Here is a 24089-nt window from a genome sequence, read left to right on the forward strand (position 1 = left end):
CTCAAGGAATGTAAAATAACAACATTGCCAATGACAACAACATTGTCCTCTCTTGTAAATGTTGAGACGAACTCAACTCGCAATAAGCGTTTGTCCCAAACTGCAACAGAATAGGACAATGATCGCCTGCCGTGCATTTTGAGAAGCAGTCGGTTTCCGATGATGTTTTTGGTTAAATAAGTATCAGTTATCATAGTTTAGACATTAATTTAACCATATGTTGACATGATTTGTGTTTTACTTCTGAAATATACAAGTTATCGCAGTTTGAAAAGTTCACAACAATTACCTCTCCATGTTTGTTACAAATTAAACGGAACGCAACAATGTCTTTATCCTCTGCAGATGAGGACAAAGAGTTATCGCTTTTCTCTTTTGTCGCTTGTTTTTTTTGCATTTTTCAGCGACAATTACATTCCTTGGTTATGCTAGAATATAGTGAGAACATGATGATCCATAAAGCTCCTTTCTTTTAATCAACAAGGAAAAAGATCGGAGTGTAATTTTAACGTATTCAAATCATCTACTAGAAACTAGATCCCCTACCAGAGCATTCAAGCCACATTGACTAATAAAATACATTTCAGCACTCGGAAAATAAGTTGAAACTTAACCATTTTGTAACTTCATCATAAATTCTCTCATTCATGCCGTTGTTTTGTTAAATTAGAGAAATATCAGAGTGCTGAATTGGCGGATCATCCAACCATATGCTAACATGTTGAACAGCACACAAGTGGAGCGGAGCCCAAGTTTTTTTTTCTGGCGCATAACTTTGCGTCTTAGCACATAACAAAGCTTGATAAAACTTGTGAACTTTTTCTTTTTTCAATGTTATAAGCTGATCATAGTTTAAAGAAATTGCATTGGGATTATTGCAACATCCACGCAGCATTTTCAACGCGAATCAAATACAAAGTCCCCCACGCACGAGTAGGTTGTTGACGTTTTCCGGTTTCTGTTGCGTAGCCGTCAACATCGCTTCAGCTTGTATGCAATCATACACAAGAACGATCGAAAACCAACTTATCGATTCGTTGATTGATTTTGCTAATTCCGCCCAAATTTCTATCATAGGAATATTGGAATGATCATAAATAGCAGGAATAATCAAAATACCTATATAGAACTGCGTACAGTTCTCGTACTTGCTTTATTCGAATGAACATAATAAAGGAGCATAAATTGACATAAAATGAATAATTAAATACACCATATCACTTGTGCAATAATCGAAAATTTATTTTTTTTATTAAAATTATTAAATTTATTAAAAAATACAATATCATATTTATATTCAATAGAAGTTACTTCAATGAAAACATATTATTTTTTTCCTTGGGCAAACTATTATATTGAATTCTTGTTACTTTCCTCTCAAAACCGTTCACAGGAAATAACCAGGCTTGTATACAAGGTGGCTTGCATAAAACATATTTTTAAATAACTTTCACTAGCTAAAATTGCAGATAAATCACACTTATTATGTTTAACTTGTTCAAAATGCACCACATTTCGAAAGATTATATATTTGTGATCCATTTTGGACCTTGATTGACTAGTAATTCTTTCTATAGGGTTAACGATGGTTGTTCCAAAATGCCCAAAATCATTGATTTTACGACATTTGTTGAGGTATATCTTAAAATCTCGACGTGTTAGAGCAAATCTGAAGTCAGATTCGGATTCAGCGAGCAAAAATCTACTAGGGACACATTATTTGGTGTTAGGGACAAAATCTTGTTGAGCTGTGTTACCTCTAAACGTTCGCACCATTGATCCCTTCCAACAAACCTCCTGCAGCGCTACGATGCCGAATCCACGGTCCTTGAGCACATCGGCGAGTATGCGTGTGCTCCCGATGAAGTTGAGAGATTTGCAGTTCCACGAACCGAGTTTCCAATCGCTAGTCCCTTTTCGTCGCAGTGGTCTTCGCCGATGGTTCCGGTCCGTACTCTCTTGTTGATTGTTCGTTGCTTATGATTTTTAAAGGCTGGCTTGCAGGGCCTGACACCAAACCCCCTAAATTTCCGGAGGACCATTCCTCCTTATTTCCGGTGGACCATGGTGCACAGTTTCACTTAGAGTCCCTCGCTGACACTCGGACGATGATCAGCCGCCCCTAACATGTTGTGAGCCGATCCTGACATGGAGAACAGACGCTCAATAAGATTTGCACCTCCGGAGAGGAGCAAACCCCCCCTTCCCTGTCAGCATACGACCATAGTTCCCACCGGGGTTGGTTACCCGATCTTCCCTAAGGTTGCTCTATCCCGGCCAGCACCGCGGGGAGGTAGGGATAGGAGTTGCTGGGTAAGAGGCTAAGGACCGCGAGATGGGGTCTATTTTATTCATTCAGGTACGCGAAGTGCCAATGGTACGCTTTACCCAGCATTTGCCGTGCTCTTGCGAAGATCTAACCTGTTATATAATGCTAAGCAACTACACTACTTAAAATAAATCTTTTAGCTATTAGTTTTTTCATCATTTTTTTTCCGAACTCCAATCTTTACTTCTGATGCTCGAATACATTTTTGAATACAATAAAAAAATACAAACTTTAATCTGAATGGCATTCAATAAAGAATCTGCAGCCTGCACGTGAATTCATGAATGGTTCTGAACGAGAGGTAGTATTCTTGAAGATAGACGGCTTCAAGGCATACAAATAAAAAAATACCTTAGTCAGTTGGGTGAGCTTAATCAGTTGTAAAAATTTATAATGGTAATAAAGGCAACAAATGCAAACTGGTTGAAAACAACTTGGATCACTTTTTGGACGGCTTTGAAGGTATTTTGGGGATATTATGTATTGAATTAAAATATTTCTCGAGATTCCTCCTAGGGATTTTTTTAAAAATTGGTTCAGAGGTGCAGAATTACCACAGGAATCGAGCCATGTACTTGGTTTTGATGGACATTTTTATTTGATAATAATAATTTTATTTTATAATAAGCAGTTTGAAAATTGAGTTCCCATGATTTTCTTTTTTTTTTAACTCTTTATTAAAGTTTTTTTAAATTTTAAAATCAAGTTCAACACATAAACCCATGATTTTCTGATCACGGTGTTCGACGTATTGAAGGAACATTAGAAAATATTCTTGAAAAAAGTTCTAGATTATTCCTAAAAAAAAGGGATGGATCTTTAAAGTTATTCTTAGGAAAACGCACGGAGGGCCAATTAAAAAGAACAAGAGCGATTCCTAGAGCACAATAATAATTTTGAGGAATATTAAGTGACTACAAAAAGAAACTTAAAAAAACGTTTCGGAACAACTTCATCTGCTTTTTCAAAACTCTATTAGAAGTTTTATAAGAATTTCACCAAAATGATCAGAACTATTGGAAAAAAATTGTGAATCTTATTACCTACTTACTACTTAAGTTTTTGATGTGGCAAACATGCTTGTTAGAGTAATTCAAATTTAGACTGTTTTCGCTTCCCTACATACTTCCTACCCAAAAGATTTTATTTTCCATTTAAAAAGTCCTCTTAACTTGAGTTTATTTGGTTGCGTCTTTTGAAGTTTTGTATGAAAACTAATTTAGGAATCGTCATTTATGGAAAAGACAGTACCTTGAGGAGCCCCATGAACTATTTTAATAAAATCAACACGTTGGCTTCATAGAATACTTCCTAACCTGACAGACAGTAAACATTGCTCAAATAACTTATAAAACTAAATATTTCTTAGGCAAACATAGTTTCCACGAAACTGACACCCACTGTGCATTGCGGAGTTTTCGAACCACGAACTACGGTCAACCTTATCTGGCTAGGTGAGCATAAAAATTTCTCATTAGAAAAACCCGTTAGCCAATAGCAACGGAGGTCGGTCAGTACACGAACAAAGACTTTTCTCACTTGGTAATGCCTTCTCCTAGCAGAAAAATTACTTGTACAACTTTTTCAAACCACTACTGCACGTAAATTCTTTCATTTCAATTTTCTTTTCACGAAAAACGCACACATGCCACTTCCCGTCCACGTGATTCAGGAAAATGCCAGACACGAGAAGGTGGTCCCGCGCGCGCAAAACTGGGTGACCTCGGCCCCGACCACCCACAGACCATGCCCACACGAAGCGAACCGGCTCGAGTGAACGAACAAATAAGCGTGCTGGTAAAATGCGGTCAATGGAAGGTGCCTTCCGCTGGACGAGTGCCGCCGGCCCAATGGACACGGACACGGGGAAATGGAAACGACCGGAATATCGATTCGTGACACTTTTGGGGACTCGAACGCGCGCCGCGAATTCCGGCTGCACCGAAACGCCTGCGTTTCTACGATTTGCAGCCAGCTCCGAAGATGGTCAAACGATGAGTGGCCGTCGCACGGTGTCCTCATGTGGCGCGCGGTTCGTCCTCCGGGGAGCGCTGCTTTGCTGCATGGGTGGTTGGTGAGTATTGCGATAATTTGAGGGTGCTTGAAGGAAGCAGGTGGAGATGGACGATGGGGGGTAGGTATCCTTACCGAAAGGAGGTCGCATATGGGCTAGTAAGTATTGGGGAAGATAGCCATAGAATGTTTAGTGAGAGTTATTGTGGAAGAATTCCGAATCAGTTTAACCTCAAAGCTAAAATGCCTTAATAAAGAAAACTCTTAGATATCTGCAAAATTACATAAAATTTCACGTGGAAGCATCTTGTAGATTTTATTTTGCGTGTAAAAAGCGAGCCTGTTTTGGCAAATATTCCATTCTTGACCACATTCCCCTATTGCCTTGCTACCAGGTATAGTTAATTTATGCGACCAAGAATGGGGCTGCTGGTTGTTGAAAGGATTGTAAATTAGGGGAAAATAATAGCGAAATTGTGAGCAACCAACTAGGAAAAAAACGACTGTTAAATTAATCTCGACTTCAACGATGGATCCAGCGTGACTTTGCGATTGTGATCAATACGTTCAATATAATCTTTAGTATAGTGAGTCACAAAAATAGATTAGCCCCATCCAATCAAACTGCCTTTGAAAAACGTAATCATCGTCTGCAGTCAGATGTCGCATTAACACATTAGAATTACATAATAGATAGAACATTTGCCAAAAAGAAAACAGTGGCGGAATCTATTCTTAGAACATGCGCCAAGACTGACACCACTAACCGAACGACAACGTATCATGTCAATAGTGCTTCCACGATCCGCTATATGATTTTTTTGCAAACCGGCGTTTAGCCGCCGTGATAATAAAAATGTGATTTTATACCGTGTGATTTATATATATATATATATTCGCTATATTTGTTAACATCATTAAGAACATGCAAAATTAAGGTGGTTGCTCTCTATACCCTTATGATAATACTTACCTGGTATAGGGGTTACCGTGATCACCCTTATGATAAGAGATCATTTTCTAATTACAATACTTCCTGTTAACTGGTTCCTTATCGGGTCAGTGAAAAACCTCCGGTTTGGTGTAACTGAACAAAATTTCCATGCAAGCATAAGACTCGCATGATCGAATACAGAAGTGCCATTCTGAAGAGCCCCTTTTTACTTTTTCGTAAGCCAATATGCATTCAGAAAAGCCATACAATCGAGCATAAAACGGTTTTCTAAGTTAAAAAGGCTGTAGGTATCAATTGAACCCCTTTGCCAAACCCAGGGGCACCGTTTAGTCTGAGTTTGTGATCTTGTACTCTCAGGATCGACCACGAGTGCTGTTCAAGAGTTTCTTCGCTTGAATTGTCCTTTCCCGTCAAAAATTGTATCTCGTTTTATTGTCTCAGTCGATTCTTTTGCTTATTTAAGGTCAACTTTCCCAAAGAACACATATTTTTTAAAACCTGAAAACCCAGGACGAACGGATTTTTTTCAAATGGCCGCATTCAGCACCTGATCGTCGGAATTCCTCGCGTTTTTTTTCCTGTTCGGGTGTTGCACTGCGACCTGTTATTAGATCTATTGTAGCGTTATACCCGTACCCTTAGTGTTTAAGTGCATGTCGAATTACTTCATTACTATCGATAAGCAATGCAGTATCGGTTTCGATACAGTTGTTTTTTTGTTTTCTCAAGAGCACCATGACAAGGTCCCGCTATTTACACCCTTCACAGAGAGCAATCCCATTGAAGGCGCGCCCCTTATCAATAGTAAATCAATCCGTGTTCACGCCCGAAACTTATCAAATCAACCATCAAACCATCAAACCATCTCACAAATATATGGTAATTTAATCTTATCAGCAATATATGTACAGTAAAGGTCATATTACATTTTTCTACTTCCAAGTATGCAGAAATTATTGTATGGCTTCCCATAACTGTAACTTGCATTGAGCTAATTTTGATAAAAAAAACCCAACTTAATTCACCGAGTGGTGACACTGCCTTTCTCGCATTTAGCCAAGACACCAACCTTATATGGCGCTTACATAGTTCGATACCATTTTCTTAATAACTTTTAAACGCAATGGTTGATCGTTATCAAATTCAATAGTGATCAACTAGAGTTTGACCCCCGTAGAATGCAACTTGTTGCGAGAAAATCGATTAAGAATTACTATATGAAAAAGTGGCTAATGTTTTTCAGTTTTCGTGTGCACACACACACATACACACGGACAGACAGACATTTGTTCAGCTCGACGAGCTGAGTCGATTGGTATATAACATCATGTATCTCCGAGACTTCTATAAAAAGTTCGATTTTGGAGTGAAATGATAGCCTTTCGGTACAACTTTGTTGTACGAGAAAGGCAAAAAGTATGCTCGGTAAACATCAGAATATTTTCTTTAAGGCTGCGTCTTATTACACGAAATTAACATTACTCAAAAGTGACAAGATTATTCTTGACAGACATCAAATAATTTTTGACAGATGTCTTATTGGAAAGCTTCCACAGATGGTGCGCCTTCGTATTTCACGACTAACATTGTTGTCAGCCGTTAGCAAGGATCCGAGGTAGACGAATTCCTCGACCACCTCAAAGGTATCCCCGTCTATCGTAGCGAACATCACAAGCATGTACTTTGTCTTTGAGGCATTCACCACCAGTCCAACTTTTGTTGCTTCACGTTTCAGGCGGGTGTACAGTTCTGCCACCTTTGCAAATGTTCGGCCGACAATGTCCATGTCATCCGCGAAACAAATAAATTGACTGGATCTGTTGAAAATCGTACCCCGGCCGTTACACCCAGCTCTCCGCATGACACCTTCTAGCGCAATGTTGAACAACAGGCACGAAGGTCCATCACCTTGTCTTAGTCCCCGGCGCGAATCGAACGAACTGGAGTGTTCGCCCGAAATCTTCACACAGTTTTGCACACCATCCATCGTTGCTTTGATCAGTCTGGTAATCTTCCCAGCTGTTCTCAGAAAGCTGTTCTCGTCCATAATTTTCCATAGCTCTGCGCGGTCAACACTGTCGTAAGCCGCCTTGAAATCAATGAACAAATGGTGCGTTGGGACCTGGTATTCACGGCATTTTTAAAGGATTTGCCGTACAGTAAAGATTTGGCCCGTTGTCGAGCGGCCGTCAACGAAGGCGGCTTGATAACTTCCCACGAACTCATTCACTAATGGTGATCGTTTTTAAGAACTCCTTTGAATAATTCCACAGAAACTTCATCTGGAGGAATATACCGAAGCCGTTCCAGCATTTTTTGGAGTATACCTTTAGTATATCTGGGGGAATTTCGAAATAAATTTCCGAAGCAATTTTTCGAGAAATAGAATGATTTATAAAATTATTCTTGAAGTAATTTCCACGGAAACTTGTCGGCTCGAATATACCTGAATTACCTAAGAGACTTCCGGATAAACTCCCTGCGGAACTTCTGGAGGAATTCCTGGAGAAACAACCGAAAAAAATCTTGAAGAAACTTGCTGAAAAAAATTGATGGATCTTTTGTAGGAATTCTGGGAAGATTTCTTGGAGGAAATTTCCGAGGAATTCCTGGAGAAGCTTCCTGAAAAACTCCAGGAGAAACTTCCCAACTTATTTCTGGTGAAACCTTTGGAAGAATTTCTGAAGGGACTTCCGGATGAATTTATGTAAGAACTTCTAAAGAAAATCATAGCGGAGCTTCCGAAGAATTTTCTGGATGAACTGCCGGAGCAATTCTCGGAGGAACTTTTGGATGAGTTTCCGAAGAAATTTACTGAGTAATTGCTGGAGGCATTTGGATGGAATTCATTTGGAATTCCAGGAAAATTTTTTGGAGAAACATTCTGAGAAATTCCTGGAGAAGCTTCCCGAAAATTTCCTAAAGGAGCTCCCGGAGGCATTCTTGGAAAAATTTCAGAAGAAATTTTCAAAGAATTTCGGAAATAATTCTTGGAGAAACTTCACGAGGATTCCCTGGAGAAGCTTTCCAAAAAATTCCTGAAGGAGTTTCCAAAATAATTCCTGGAGAAACTTTCGGAGGGACTTCCAAAGGAACTCCTGGAAGACCTTCGGAGGGACTTCTTTGAGAACCTTCGGAAGAAATGTGTTGAGGACCTTCCGGAGGAATTCCCGGAGGAACTTCCGGAGGAATTCCTGGAGGAACTTCCGGAAGAATTCATGGAGGAACTTCCGGAGGGATTCCTGGAAGAACTTCCGGAGGGATTCCCGGAGGAACTTCCGGAGGATTTCTTGGATGAACTTCCAGAGGAATTCCTGGAAGAACTTCCGGGGGAAATCCTGGAGGAACTTCCGGAGGAATCCCTGGAGGAACTTCCGGAGGAATCCCTGGAGGAACTTCCGGAGGAATCCCTGGAGGAACTTCCGGAGGAATTCCTGGAGGAACTTCTGGAGGATTTTCTGGAGAAAAACGAGATTCCTGGATGAACTTCCGGAGAAAATTCCTGGAGGAACTCCCGGAAGAATTCCTGGAGGAACTTCCGGAGGAATTCCAGGGGGAACTTCCGGAGGAATTCCTGGAGCAACTTCCGGAGGAATTCCTGGAGGAACTTCCGGAGTAATTCCTGGATGAACTTCCGGAGTAATTCCTGGAGGAACTTCTGGAGGAATTCCTGGATGAACTTCCGGAGGAATTCCTGGAGGAACTTCCGGAGGAATTCATGGAGGAACTTCCGGAGGGATTCCTGGAAGAACTTCCGGAGGGATTCCCGGAGGAACTTCCGGAGGATTTCTTGGATGAACTTCCGGAGGAATTCCTGGAGGAATTCCTGGAGGAACTTCCGGGGGAAATCCTGGAGGAACTTCCGGAGGAATCCCTGGAGGAACGTCCGGAGGAATCCCTGGAGGAACTTCCGGAGTAATCCCTGGAGGAACTTCCGGAGGAATTCCTGGAGGAACTTCTGGAGGATTTTCTGGAGAAAAACGAGATTCCTGGATGAACTTCCGGAGGAATTCCTGAAGGAACTTCCGGAAGAATTCCTGGATGAACTTCCGGAGGTATTCCTAGAGGAATTCCTGGAGGAACTTCCGGAGAAAATTCCTGGAGGAACTCCCGGAAGAATTCCTGGAGGAACTTCCGGAGGAATTCCAGGGGGAACTTCCGGAGGAATTCCTGGAGCAACTTCCGGAGGAATTTCTGGCCCAACTTCCGGAGGAATTCCTGGATGAACTACCGGAAAAAATCCTGAAGAAACTACGGAGGAAATCCTGGAGGATTTGCCGGAGGAACTCCTGGAGAACCGTCCGGAGGAATTCCTGGCGGAATTTCCGGAGGGATTCCTGGAGGAACTTCCGGAGAAAATTCCTGGAGGAACTCCCGGAAGAATTCCTGGAGGAACTTCCGGAGGAATTCCAGGGGGAACTTTCGGAGGAATTCCTGGAGCAACTTCCGGAGGAATTCCTGGAGGAACTTCCGGAGGAATTCCTGGATGAACTTCCGGAGTAATTCCTGGAGGAACTTCCGGAGGGATTCCTGGAGGAACTTCCGGAGGATTTCTTGGATGAACTTCCGGAGGATTTCTTGGATGAACTTCCGGGGGAATTTCTTGAGGAACTTCCGGGGGAATTCCTGGAGGAACTTCCGGGGGAATTCCCGGAGGAATTCCTGGAGGAACTTCCGGAGGAATCCCTGACTGCCCAGGTGTTGAGAAAACTGCAGAGCACATACTGTTCGTATGTCTTCGTTTCGACGTCGAAAAAAGAGCTATGCTAGACGTTTGCGGTCGGGCTCGGGACACAATCCCGGATACCCTTATCCAGAGGATGTGCAAGCGGTGGAGAAGTGGAACGCAGTTTTGACTGCAACCACTCAGATTGCTTGCAGCTTGCAAAGAATCTGGCGCGCCGAGCAGCAGTCGACAAGCATGACTAACTTGTGATTAGTTAGTTAGAGAGGTTTGCACATGTCGAGGTAAGAGTGTCGCAGCGGGTGGCAACCGCAGTCGCCACCACGAGGCATGGCTGCACATGCCGTGGTAGGAGGGTCGTAGCGTAGAACTGTTGGTACCTATCGCTATCGACACCTCGAGGCATGGCAGAGGAGAGTAGAGTGAACACCCAATTCAGACTCGCATGGCATGTCAGAAGTGGGAACCTAAGTAAGTCCCACATGGTGTGTCAGAGCGTGTGTCAGGAGGAGTGGCAGGGTGTGTCAGGGGGTATGTTAGAGAGAGCACCCAAGTAAGCCTCATACGGGATGAGTGTCTGTGTGAGCGTGAATGAGCGAGTACGTTAAGTACTGCCCATCCCCCAGAAGTAATGCTGGGAGGCAGTTCCTGGGGGAACCATGGTATTAGTAGAGAGGGTAACTCATGTAACTTCCTGAGTAACCTAACTGTTGCCGAACTCTCTGGGCACATGTAAGGTGATGCTACCGACCACTCCCTCGAACGCCCGTGACTGAAATAATTTGAGCAAACGTCAAAGTAGCAAAACGAAGTTTGTGAAGCTAGTTTAAAATTAAGTAACTTGATTATTTGCAGTTTAAGTACGCTATATCTCGATCGTAATAACTTTATTTTATCGAGGTGAACGATTGTTACGTTCAAAATACGTTAATTTCAAATCTATAATACTATGTCTAATTTTACAGAATATTCTCACCCGAGGGAGCAAAACATAACCTCGATTAATGCCCGCTTAACGTGGTGAACACTGAAATGTATACTTCCGTATTTGTGAACATTGTTAAACCTATAATAATCCATAATAATAAATTTACAGCTTTGAAGCTGCCGCACTGGCAACTGCAGAACGGTGTTTGAATCGAAGGGCCACCTCGGGTACGAGAACAATCTTCAAAGATTTCATTTCCGAGACGCCACGATGGAAGATTCCTCGGAAAACAGACACTGCAAGAAGTGTACTAGACCAGACGATGCCGACAACATGGTCGGATGTGACGCTTGTGATGCGTGGGAGCACTACGGATGCGCAGGTGTCTCCGATTCCATAGCTGGATCGAACCGCTCTTGGACCTGTGAAGCTTGTAAACTTAAGGCTCAAGCAGCTGCCGGATCCAGCTCGACAGCTTCAGCCTACACATCTGCATCAAGCAAAAGGTCGAGACAGGCGCAGCTCCGTCTAGAATTACTAGAACAACAAAATAGAGTCAGGATGAAGAAGCTAGAAGAAGAGGAACGGTACTTGAAGGAGAAATTTGAATTGCTAATGCAACTCGAAGAGGAAGATGACCTGATCAGCAACAGAAGCGAAGTAGATTCAAGATCAAAACGTGATAGACTGGAAAAATGGCTAGAACAAGAAAATATAGCAGTGTCGGATGTTGGAAACGAAGTCGGACTCGGTGCAGGGGAAGCAGTAGAAAGTTCAAACATAATAAAGTCGGTCCCCGGAGGATTACCTATGGCAATTCCTGCCTTCGAAACACAGTCAGTTTTAAGGAAGTTGGATAAACAGGTCTCCATTGGACGCGAATCGCTAACCGAATCTTCCTCACCGATAAAAAACACGACAACGGTCAAATCTCGCATTAATCACGAAAATCAAGCACTGACGTCCAATGCTAATGGTACTTCACCAGCTAATGTAACGCAGCAATTCAAATCGATTAGTTCCAACGCACCGGTCAAGCATAGTGCCGCACCGTTACCGATTTCAGACAAATTGGATGCGGCAGACTTGCAGCGAAATGAGTCACAACTGCCACCGTTTACAACATTTCCGAAACCTCATCCAGCGATGTCATCGATAGAACACACATCACCGGATAACTATCATGTGAACCCCGGAGCGTACGGACCAACACCGTCACAGCTCGCCGCTCGACAAGTCATGCCAAGAGACCTACCAACTTTTTCTGGAGACCCCGAGGAATGGCCTATATTTTATAGTAGCTTCCTCAACTCCACGCAAGTCTGTGGCTACAGTGACGCAGAAAATTTAGCCCGACTTCAACGATGCCTCCGTGGAAATGCACTGGAGTCCGTGAGGAGCCGCTTGTTGCTTCCTTCCTCGGTGGACAGTGTGATGGGAACACTTCGAATGCTATATGGAAGACCAGAAATCCTCATCAACTCGCTCTTAAGACGCGTGCGGACTACGCCTGGTCCAAAGGCGGAAAATCTGAAGACAATAGTTGATTACGGACTTCAAGTACAGAATCTCATAGACCACATGATCGTTTCACAACAACACAAACATCTAGAGAATCCGCTACTACTCAACGAGCTGGTGGAAAAGCTACCGACTAGCTTTAAGCTGCAGTGGAGCGGCTTCAAGCAAGCACATACGGATGTCAACTTGGTGACTTTCAACAGCTTTATATCAAATTTAGTGTGTTTGGCTTCAGACCTGTTGGTAAATTCAGATGCATACCAAAACCACCCGAAAGGCAATCGTCCAGATAAACAAAGGGAGAAGCTATTTGTTCATGCACAGGATCCACCGCACGGGTCCGACGATCAAGAAAAGTATTCTGAAACCGCACCACAAGAGCGGATGGATAAAGGTTGTTCATATTGCGACGCAACCACACATTACATTTTTGATTGCCAACCCTTTAAAGCCATGACCGTCGAAGCTCGATGGAAAGTTATTCATCTGAAGAATCTCTGCAGAACTTGTTTGGTGACGCATCGGAGATGGCCGTGCAGATCAAAAAGAGAATGTGGCATTCAAGGTTGTCGAGCGCGCCACAATCAACTACTGCATGCTCCGCAGCTAGAACAGAACCCCATCGCTAGTAACGACGTGCAAATCCATCAGAACCATCACCAAAGTCACACATTCTCACTGTTCCGATACGTACCTGTGAAACTATTCGGGAATGGCAAGACTGTCAATATATTTGCATTTTTGGATGAAGGGTCAAGTTCAACTCTACTCGATGCCGAAGTCGCCGGGCATCTAGGCATGGATGGACCGTCTTCATCCCTTTGGCTTTCATGGACGGGAAACGTTTCGAGAGAAGAGAAGGAATCCAAGTGCATAAGTTTAACGATCGCGGGAGAAAACTTGCAACAAAAATACACCATCGATAATGTGCTGACCGTCGGCGAGCTGAATTTACCGAAGCAATCCTTCAACTACGAAATTCTGTCTGTTCAATATCCACACTTGATTGGGCTACCATTGCAAAGTTATTCCGATGTCGCACCTCGTATGATAATCGGACTTGAACACGTACGTCTGCTAACTTCACTGAAAACACGAGAAGGACGAAACGAAGGACCTATCGCCGTCAAAACCAGGTTGGGCTGGTCCGTATTCGGGAAACAATCAGGTAAACCAAAACAAACGAAAAAATCGATCGTTCATCACCATGAAATAATGACCAACCAGTCGTTACACGACGCTATGAGATGCTACTTCGCAGTTGAGGAGAGCGCTGTTACTATCAGACCTGCAGCTGAAGAAGAAAAGCGCGCACTGCAAATTCTAGAACGGACAACCGTTCGACATGGTAATCCGGTAAACCGCTATGAGACCGGACTGCTCTGGAAAATAGACAACCCAACGCTTCCAGACAGTTTTTCCATGGCAAAGGGTCGTTTGAAAAGTCTGGAAAGGCGCATGGAACGTCACCCAGAACTTTCCCTAAATGTACAGCAACAGATAGCGGCTTACATAGAAAAGGGATATGCGCACAAAGCGACGTCTGAAGAACTTCGACGAACAGACCCCCGACACGTGTGGTATCTTCCACTGGGTGTGGTAACTAGTCCAAAAAAGCCTGGAAAACTTAGACTGATTTGGGATGCAGCAGCAAAGGTGCAAGGTGTTTGCATAAATGACATGCTACTCAAAGGACCCGATCTTCACGTGTCGTTGATAGCAGTAATCCTTAGATTCCGGGAACGCAGTATCGCAGTTTGTGGCGACATCTGCGAAATGTTCCACCAAATTATGATTCGACCAGCTGATAAACAATACCAACGTTTTTTGTGGAGAAACAATCCTGCCGAAGAAATCGGCATATACATAATGGATGTCGCCACGTTCGGTGCCACATGTTCACCCTGTTCGGCACAGTTTATTAAAAACAGAAATGCTGAAGAACATGCCGCGGCCTACCCACGAGCTGCCAAAGCTATCATTGAAAACCACTATGTGGATGATTTTCTTGATAGCACAGATACGGTGAAGGAAGCAATTCAGCTCGTAGATCAAGTCAAAACTATACATGCAGCCGCTGGGTTCGAAGTAAAGAAGTTCAAATCGAATTCACCGGAGGTTCTACATGCAATCGGAGAAACAGGTGTTTCGTCTGGAAAGCCAATCAACTGCGACAAGCATATGACGGCCGATCGAGTATTGGGATTGGTATGGGATCCAGTAAATGACATATTCACATTCGACGTATCATGTCTAAACAACCAAATGTTGATTAGTGGGTGTATAACGCCAACGAAGAGGCAGGTGCTTCAGCTAGTTATGAGATTATTCGACCCGCTAAGATTTATTTCCCATTATACCATCCACGGAAAAGTTATTATGCAGGAAATCTGGAAATCTTAGATTGTATCGGAGGGCGACGATGCACGTTAATAGCTTCCAAAACTAAAGTGTCGCCACTTAAGCCACTCTCAATCCCTCGATTGGAACTGCAAGCGGCTATGATGGGATCCCGCCTTATGCAATCCATCTGCTCATCAATGACGCTCCCGATAGACAAGAGATTCTGTCTGACAAGAGATTCGAGCACTGTGCTGGCCTGGCTTCGTTCAGATAGCCGAAAATATCATCAATTTGTCGGATTTCGCGTTGGAGAAATACTCTCGTCTAGTAACATCGATGAATGGAGGTATGTACCCAACTGTCTAAATGTCGCTGATGAGGCCACGAAATGGAATTCTGGGCCAACATTCCACGCCGGCAATCGCTGGTTCTCCGGGCCGGAGTTCCTGTTGAAAAATGAGAAGGACTGGCCTACTGATACTGTCCTGTGTTCCTGCACCACGTTACCGTAATGCTACAACTCATTGATGTGTCCCGGTTTTCTAACTGGAATCGGCTGTTAAGAGCTACTGCATACGTGCATCGTGCAATTAGTATTCTGCAAAAGAAGTTAACCTACAACGAAAGATGTTCAGTATTGCATACACGTGAAATTCAAGCAGCTGAAAGTACGCTATTACGACAAGCGCAGGCTCAAATCTATACCGACGAATTGGCTATAATGATGAATGACGGGACAATTAGTAAATCTAGTCCCCTTTATCGTTTGAATCCCTTTCTCGATGCAGATGGTGTTATCCGGATGGGAAGCCGAATAGAAGCTGCTCCAGAGGCGTCATATTCTGCTAAATTTCCTGTAATTTTGCATAAGCAACATCCCATCACTATACTTATCACGGATAGCTTCCATCGACGCCTACTTCACGGAAATAACGAAACTGTGCACAATGAAATGCGACAGTCATTTTACATAGCTGGACTTCGAAATCTAATCAAGAAAATAACAAGAAACTGTCAACGGTGCAAGGTGAGAAATGCAACTCCGAGGGCACCAATGATGGCGCCACTGCCTAAAATACGGCTCACTCCTTTTATACGTGCGTTTACATTTGTCGGAGTGGATTACTTTGGGCCACTAGAAGTAAAGGTAGGACGAAGTGTTGTGAAACGGTGGATAGCCCTTTTTACGTGCCTCACAGTGAGGGCCGTTCACTTGGAGATTACACATAGCCTCTCTACACAGTCGTGCATTATGGCATTCAGAAGATTCATTGCACGTAGGTGCACCAGTTGAAGTGTATTCCGATAATGGTACCAACTTTGTTGGAGCCAATCGCCAGCTAACGGAGGAACAACAGATAATGCAACACAATAACCGTGAGTGCGCTACTACTTTCACGAATGCATACACCACCTGGCACTTCAATGTTCCAGCTGCTCCACATATGGGTGGACCGTGGGAGCGCTTGGTGAGGTCCGTGAAAACGGCTATGAAGGTAATATCTGACAACACAGTATACGCCAGTGACGAGATTCTGGAGACGATACTTTTGGAGGCAGAGGGGGTTATCAACTCAAGACCCCTGACGTACGTGCCATTGGACGACGCAGATGATGAGGCTCTAACGCCAAATCATTTTCTTTTGTATGGATCAAGTGGAATAAATCAACCGGAAACAGCTCTGGTAGATGAGAACAGTAGCCTACGAGATCGCTACAAACTCACGCAGAATATGGTGGATAAATTTTGGCGAAGATGGATACTTGAGTATCTTCCTATGTTGACGCGACGTACTAAGTGGTTCGAGAGTGTCAAACCGATTGAACCTGGAGATCTCGTAATTATCATCAATGAGAAAGCAAGAAATACCTGGACGAGAGGACGAGTTCTAGAGGCAACTAAGGGAGTAGACGGCCAAGTTAGGCGGGCGAAGATACTGACAGCTAATGGAATCATCTCACGGCCGGCAGTCAAGCTGGCGATACTGGATGTGAAGCCGAGAAAACAGGAAAACCTGGATGGACATTCAGGAGCTGGGGAAGCTCACGGGGTGGGGGATGTTGCCGAACTCTCTGGGCACATGTAAGGTGATGCTACCGACCACTCCCTCGAACGCCCGTGACTGAAATAATTTGAGCAAACGTCAAAGTAGCAAAACGAAGTTTGTGAAGCTAGTTTAAAATTAAGTAACTTGATTATTTGCAGTTTAAGAACGCTATATCTCGATCGTAATAACTTTATTTTATCGAGGTGAACGATTGTTACGTTCAAAATACGTTAATTTCAAATCTATAATACTATGTCTAATTTTACAGAATATTCTCACCCGAGGGAGCAAAACATAACCTCGATTAATGCCCGCTTAACGTGGTGAACACTGAAATGTATACTTCCGTATTTGTGAACATTGTTAAACCTATAATCTTATATATAAAAATGAAATGGTCTGTGTTCGTATCCGCATAACTCGAAAACGACTGGATGGATTTTTTCATTTCTTCAGCAGAAACATTCGTTATAGTTTCCGACGGGTTTATATGATATTTCCTAATGCGAAAATTACGAGTAAAGTTGAGCAAATCGTGAAAAACTAAAATAAAGATTCGTATGGATATTTCGCATGGGCAGTTCACAATGCGTATTTTTGCCTACTATGCAGGACAACGTCTGCCGGGTCGACTAGTAATCCATAATAATAAATTTACAGCTTTGAAGCTGCCGCACTGGCAACTGCAGAACGGTGTTTGAATCGAAGGGCCACCTCGGGTACGAGAACACTAACTGAGTGATAATTTCAGGTGTCTGTTTGCAGATTTGCCTTCATCCCTCTATAAAAAAAAATGTAAATAATGTCCATGTCGAGTGGTCAATACCCGGAAAATAGGCAATTAACTTTGATTGAACTAGTTACTTTTGTTATGCATACGTTAGAGCACTTGAGGGTATAAAAAGCCTTGGCTGTTATTGCACTTATCAGTATGGACCCAGACCCAGCGGTACCTTCTCATTACTTTCTTTTTCGTGAGAAAAGCACCTTCACAATTAGCTGATTTGATATAGTGTTTTTTTATGCTTCACATGCCGCCACGACACCATATTCTATAACTACAGATGGCAGTGGCACGTAACACAGCTTACCGCGGCCGCCACCAGGAAAGAACGAATAAGCATAAACAAAATGTTGTGGCACATGTGAGTTTTAGTTCGGTTGTAACCACTAGAGGGGAAGTGATGGTGGCAAAAGCTTCAACGATTTTAAAGACCTCCTTGGTCGCCTTGATTGCTGCATAAAATTTGTCGGTCATTTATATTCCTTCTCCGAGAAAACAATATGCTATATAATATGGATCAGCAGAGGAAGCGATCGATACCACACAGGAAAGTGGACAAACAATTTGGAAAGTTTAAAGTTTGACCAGGGAGGCACAATTGGAAATTACGTCGCAACATGTGGGGGCAATCCTATCCAAATATTGATTTTAATTTATTTTGTTATTTTAAAGTTAGTTGACTGACGCTCAGCACGGAATAAACATGTACGCAAATTGTTTCATGCATGAAGGTAGTAGTAACATTAATTACCTCCAGTTTGGTTGGTTCGGATCAAAAATGATGATGAACTAACATTCCTTTGAAAAGTTTACCGAAAAGCTTAACTCATGGTCATCAACTAAATGACCGGAACAGAACAACAATATCTAAAGCAGAAGCCAGTCAAAGTTAATCATCGCGTGTTCTGCTTTGGTAAATTATGTTTGCGGTGCAATTTTCCCGCCGCGTCGAGTTGATGTCGGTTGAGCCTAATTATGATTGAGTAGTTTTCGAAAGCATGATGCTGTATTTTCTTCATTTAGTGGAAGAACGATAGCTGAAGTATTTTTTGATCCACTTCGCTTAAATATTTCTTCAAGGTTACTTCTATTGGAAAATCAGACAAGCGTTGCAAGGCTCTGTATTATAAGATAGAATATAATGCTTTTATCCTCTAAATTAGAAGATAAAGTACGTGCTACTATACAATATGTGCATGTTTTGACGTTTTTAATGCTTTTGTGCAGATATGGAAAATCGGTTTATCATGCATCAATCAGGTAAATGGAATCACTCCATATGACATAAAATGACGAACCAAACTTTCGAACAAATACGATTCGTTCAAATCGTTTTCCCATTTGATTTTGCTGGTGTAAACCAGAATGCTCATCGGCTTTCGTTACAAAGCACGTTCGTACGTAAACAAGAATAAGGGTGAATACGAATCGATCCAATTGGCGTCGAATAAAGGAGCATGGTAGGAATCTTGGAATCTTGGACCATGGAACTGCCGTAAGTCGCTAGGTTTTGCAGATTGCGACAGGATAATCTACGGAAGCCTCCTTTCAAGAGGCTCGGAAGCCTCCTTTCAAGAGGCTCGGAAGCCTCCTTTCAAGAGGCTCGGAAGCCTCCTTTCAAGAGGCTCGGAAGCCTCCTTTCAAGAGGCTCGGAAGCCTCCTTTCAAGAGGCTCGGAAGCCTCCTTTCAAGAGGCTCGGAAGCCTCCTTTCAAGAGGCTCGTTAGCCTCCTTTCAAGAGGCTCGGAAGCCTCCTTTCAAGAGGCTCGGAAGCCTCCTTTCAAGAGGCTCGGAAGCCTCCGCGCCCGCCGAGCGCTACCCTCCTTCCCAGAGGCTCGGACGCCCCCTTTCAAGAGGCTCGGAAGCCTCCTTTCAAGAGGCTCGGAAGCCTCCTTTCAAGAGGCCTCGGAAGCCTCCTTTCAAGAGGCTCAGCCTCCTTTCAAGAGAGCTCAAAGCCTCCTTTCAAGAGGCTCCAGCCTCCTTTCAAGAGGCTCAGAAGCCTCCTTTCAAGAGGCTCAGGCCTCCTTTCAAGAGGCCCGGAAGCCTCCTTTCAAGAGGCTCAGAGCCTCCTTCAAGAGGCTCAGAAGCCTCCTTTCAAGAGGCTCAGCCTCCTTTCAAGAGGCCTGGAAGCCTCCTTTCAAGAGGCCTGGAAGCCTCCTTTCAAGAGGCCTCCAAGCCTCCTTTCAAGAGGCTCAAAGCCTCCTTTCAAGAGGCCTGAAAGCCTCCTTTCAAGAGGCCTGAAAGCCTCCTTTCAAGAGGCCTGAAAGCCTCCTTTCAAGAGGCCTCAAAGCCTCCCTTCAAGAGGCTCAGCCTCCTTTCAAGAGGCCTCAAGCCTCCTTTCAAGAGGCCTCGGAAGCCTCCTTTCAAGAGGCCTCAGGCCTCCTTTCAAGAGGCTCAAGCCTCCTTTCAAGAGGCTCGGAAGCCTCCTTTCAAGAGGCTCAAGCCTCCTTCAAGAGGCCCAGCCTCCTTTCAAGAGGCCTGGAAGCCTCCTTTCAAGAGGCCTCAAGCCTCCTTTCAAGAGGCCCGAAAGCCTCCTTTCAAGAGGCCTGAAAGCCTCCTTCAAGAGGCCTGAAAGCCTCCTTTCAAGAGGCTCCAGCCTCCTTTCAAGAGGCCTGGAAGCCTCCTTCAAGAGGCTCAGAAGCCTCCTTTCAAGAGGCTCGGAAGCCTCCTTTCAAGAGGCCTCAGAAGCCTCCTTTCAAGAGGCCTGGAAGCCTCCTTTCAAGAGGCTCAGCCTCCTTTCAAGAGGCCTGGAAGCCTCCTTTCAAGAGGCTCAAGCCTCCTTTCAAGAGGCTCAGGCCTCCTTTCAAGAGGCCTGGAAGCCTCCTTTCAAGAGGCTCAGCCTCCTTTCAAGAGGCCTGGAAGCCTCCTTTCAAGAGGCTGGAAGCCTCCTTCAAGAGGCCTCAGGCCTCCTTTCAAGAGGCCTCAAGCCTCCTTTCAAGAGGCTCAGAAGCCTCCTTTCAAGAGGCTCGAGCCTCCTTTCAAGAGGCTCAGAGCCTCCTTTCAAGAGGCTCGGAAGCCTCCTTTCAAGAGGCTCGGAAGCCTCCTTTCAAGAGGCTCGGAAGCCTCCTTTCAAGAGGCTCGGAAGCCTCCTTTCAAGAGGCTCGGAAGCCTCCTTTCAAGAGACTCGGAAGCCTCCTTTCGAGAGGCTCGGAAGCCTCCTTTCAAGAGGCTCGGAAGCCTCTTTTCAAGAGGCTGGGAAGCCTCCTTTCAAGAGGCAGAAGTGTGACCGGCGACGAGAAAGACCGCATTGTGCTTTCGTGCTGTGCGGTTCTTTTTTCTATTTGCTGAAAGAAGTTTTCAATATTACCCGAAGCTATTTTAATTTCTACAGTGTTTCTCGGCGCTATTTGTACCTACCAGGGTGTTGCTAGCTCATTCACTCACCTGTCCACAGATGAAATTTTCTCCACCATTCACTTTATCCAGAGAAATTACAGTGCGGTGCGATACACTCCGGCACAAGCGATGATGCAAAAAAAAAATATTATCCTTCTTCCCATGTTTCGCGAAAATCAAATGCTGCTTACTTTGCCTCTTCAAACTGATTGCATACGACGATGCCCCACGATAAGTAGTAAGTTCAATACAGCAGTTTTTCTATTTGCCCTCAATCAGTTCGTGTGGTGGTGCGGTGGTAGTGAGTGCCATAAACGTTTTAAAATTGTTTTGGGTTCGAATCCCGTCGCGAAACTCTCGACGGTGTACAACACGTGTCGGAGTCGTCCGCCGCGGCTAAACATTGGGCGGCTACAAGACGGTAGGCTAGCCCAAGACTACACGCAGCAGCTGGAAGTGGCACTCCCAACGGAAGAGCAGCTAGGCGCAGCATTTCTTGAAGATGGCTGGAGAGATATTCGATCCGCCATTGGAAGCACCGCAACCACTGCACTAGGCACTTCTTCTTCTTCTTCTTATTGGCATTACATCCCCACACTGGGACAGAGCCGCCTCGCAGCTTAGTGTTCGTTAAGCAATTCCACAGTTATTAACTGCGAGGTTTCTAAGCCAGGTTACCATTTTTGCATTCGTATATCATGAGGCTAACACGATGATACTTTTATGGGAAGTCGAGACAATTTCCAATCCGAAAATTGCCTAGACCGGCACTGGGAATCGAACCCAGCCACCCTCAGCATGGTCTTGCTTTGTAGCCGCGCGTCTTACCGCGCGGCTAAGGAGGGCCCCTAAGGAGGGCACTAGGCACGGTGGCTCCGGATCAGAGAAACGACTGTGTTACCGAATAAGCCAACAATAAGCCCACTGACGCGTCTTAGTTTTTTTAAATACTAAAATCCCCGGATGTGAGACTATGCATGAAGTACCCAAAGGCGGAACACACAGGTAAATTGCCGACTATCTGTGTATTCCGTCTTCAGAGTGTAAACGACTAACGCTACGGCAGCCCTGATCCAGCGGGCGAACTTGAGACGTCAGAGAGATATCCGGGGCGAGGAAAAAGAGGAGAAGGAGAGGAAAACGAAAAAGCGGAAGAGAACGAGGCTTTTGGGGTTTGACCGTTCAAGAAGAAGGACGTTTTTTTGAAGAAGGAGTGAGGAAAGTTTCCCCAGGAATCGCGGCTCCTAGTGCAACCCAAAAAAGAAGCCTGACGGCAAGTGTCCTCAGCGAAGAAACGTTAGTGTTCCCGGTAATCGCGAGTTAGCTTTGTGCTGCGAAGACGCCGTGCTCATTCGCGTGGTTTTCAGCCTGTGCATACGGCACAGAGTGCCCTAGGGAACCGACGACAAGTGCGATCACTCCAACGGGAGGAGAACCAGCCCACAAACCGTGGCCTCTTGCTTCCGCGGCTCTATGCCATCGTCCTTTCGGTTGGCACTGCGAAAACCACAATCTGTTCCTTGCGGGGTAAACGCCAATCCCCTTGCTCACCCACACGAAAACCTCCAAGCAACCCGTTTCGACCCCAGGAACCTAGTACTCTCCAAGGTTCCATGTTTCTCGGTTGGGGCGGTGACGGTAGGTGGTCGAGAACCGGCGCAGTGACAATCCTTGGTCATTCTCTCGGCTAGAGAGAGCAAAACCCACCCCGAGTGACCAACACACCCACGACCACGTGTCCATCTGGCTGGTCACGTTCAACGCGACGGAATACCATAACATTTGCAGTTGGACGGCACAATTTACGATCAAGAACCATGATACTCATTCTTGTAAAATAAAATACAGAATGTTATGCTGAAAACCGCGAGAAGATTAGAGTTTATTACGCAAAGATATTGGCATTTTACTGGAGTGTTGTAGGGGTGAATTTATTTCTTTTCAAAGGTAAAAGAAACGAAATTTGCTCAAACCCCACTGCAGAGAAATGCTAATAACTTAGCCGGGCAAACTCGAATCTTCTCGCGGTTTTCTGCATAACATTCTGTATTAAATTCTCTAAGATCTGAATGAGTATCATAGTTCTTCATCGTAAGTTGTGTAGTCCAGCTGCAATTTACTGTTTTTGGATGTTTCTGCATACATTTTTCCATATAAACTTCCAACGAGTTTAGCACTGGCCAAACGTTGACCGATTTGGCTGAAATTTTGTCCAGAGCATCAGGCCATCAAATAGAATCGAATAAGAGGGCGGCCCATCACAAAAATTGAACAAAGTTTTTCCCATACTAATTTGAGCCACCCTAGTGCCCACACATCATCTATTTATCGACTTCAAAGCCGCATATGATACAATCGATCGGGACCAGCTATGGCAGCTAATGCACGAAAATGGATTTCCGGATAAACTGATACGGTTGATCAAGGCGACGATGGATCGGGTGATGTGCGTAGTTCGGGTTTCAGGGGCGTTCTCGAGTCCCTTCGAAACGCGTAGAGGGTTACGGCAAGGTGATGGTCTTTCGTGTCTGCTATTCAACATCGCTTTGGAGGGAGTAATACGAAGGGCAGGGATTGACACGAGTGGTACGATTTTCACGAAGTCCGTCCAGTTATTTGGTTTCGCCGACGACATTGATATCATGGCACGTAACTTTGAGAGGATGGAGGAAGCCTACACGGATATTTAAATTCAAAAAAGCTAGTTAGTTTACTATTCAATCCTTCTGAAGTTTTCTCTAATTTTAATTATTACAAGGATTATGAATAAATCTAGCTTTGCTTACTTTTTAAGCATCGCAATTATTTACTGATATATAATCTTTCAAATGCATTACCGGCGTAACCTTGGCGCTTGGGAGTTGAGAAAAAAAAACTCATTGCGCTTTTATCATTCAGCAAGGTAGGTCAAATCGCATCAGCCACATAAATACTTTTGTTTTTTCAGGTTTTTTCCTGCTTTTTGGTCTGTTTATTTATCTATAGTTCAGTCCGGTTCCCCACAGGCAGCAATAAGACTGAAAAATTAAACCGTTCACCAAAACTCATTTTGCGCACTTGTTCCGGAGTCGCACCAAACCGATAATGAGATCCCACAAATAGTTGCATAAAGTCAACTGCTTTTTTCCATGACACCCAAGTTAAAACGCG

At 44.2% G+C, this 24089-nt stretch overlaps 2 protein-coding genes across 6 annotated transcripts in view; one reads left to right on the forward strand and one right to left on the reverse strand.

The window, feature by feature from the left end:
- LOC134225122 (protein stum) overlaps positions 1-24089 on the reverse strand; it is a 231097-nt gene that overhangs the window by 58556 nt on the left and 148452 nt on the right. The gene's annotated exons all lie outside the window — the stretch shown is intronic.
- On the forward strand, positions 10731-17160 carry LOC134220646 (uncharacterized). 2 transcript variants are annotated; one of them, XM_062699748.1, is made up of 4 exons: positions 10731-10881; positions 10947-11015; positions 11078-13598; positions 17090-17160. In XM_062699748.1, exons 3-4 carry the CDS (start codon positions 11180-11182, stop codon positions 17146-17148), a joined length of 2478 nt encoding a protein of 825 aa, XP_062555732.1. In that variant the 5' UTR covers positions 10731-10881; positions 10947-11015; positions 11078-11179; the 3' UTR covers positions 17149-17160. The 2 variants fall into 2 exon arrangements, with proteins under 2 accessions (XP_062555732.1, XP_062555733.1); XM_062699749.1 differs by having other exon boundaries at positions 10731-11015.

Source organism: Armigeres subalbatus, chromosome 3 (assembly GCF_024139115.2).
Source record: "Armigeres subalbatus isolate Guangzhou_Male chromosome 3, GZ_Asu_2, whole genome shotgun sequence".
Lineage (NCBI taxonomy): Eukaryota > Metazoa > Arthropoda > Insecta > Diptera > Culicidae > Armigeres > Armigeres subalbatus.

What these genes read in the sequence shown, in the direction of transcription:
- LOC134220646 (XM_062699749.1), top strand. Translation starts at nt 11,180, where the DNA reads ATGGAAGATTCCTCGGAAAACAGACACTGCAAGAAGTGTACTAGACCA. An exon ending in CGTATTCGGGAAACAATCAG is followed by an intron (nt 13,599 to 17,089) that starts GTAAACCAAAAC and finishes CTAATTTTACAG; the next exon opens with AATATTCTCACCCGAGGGAG.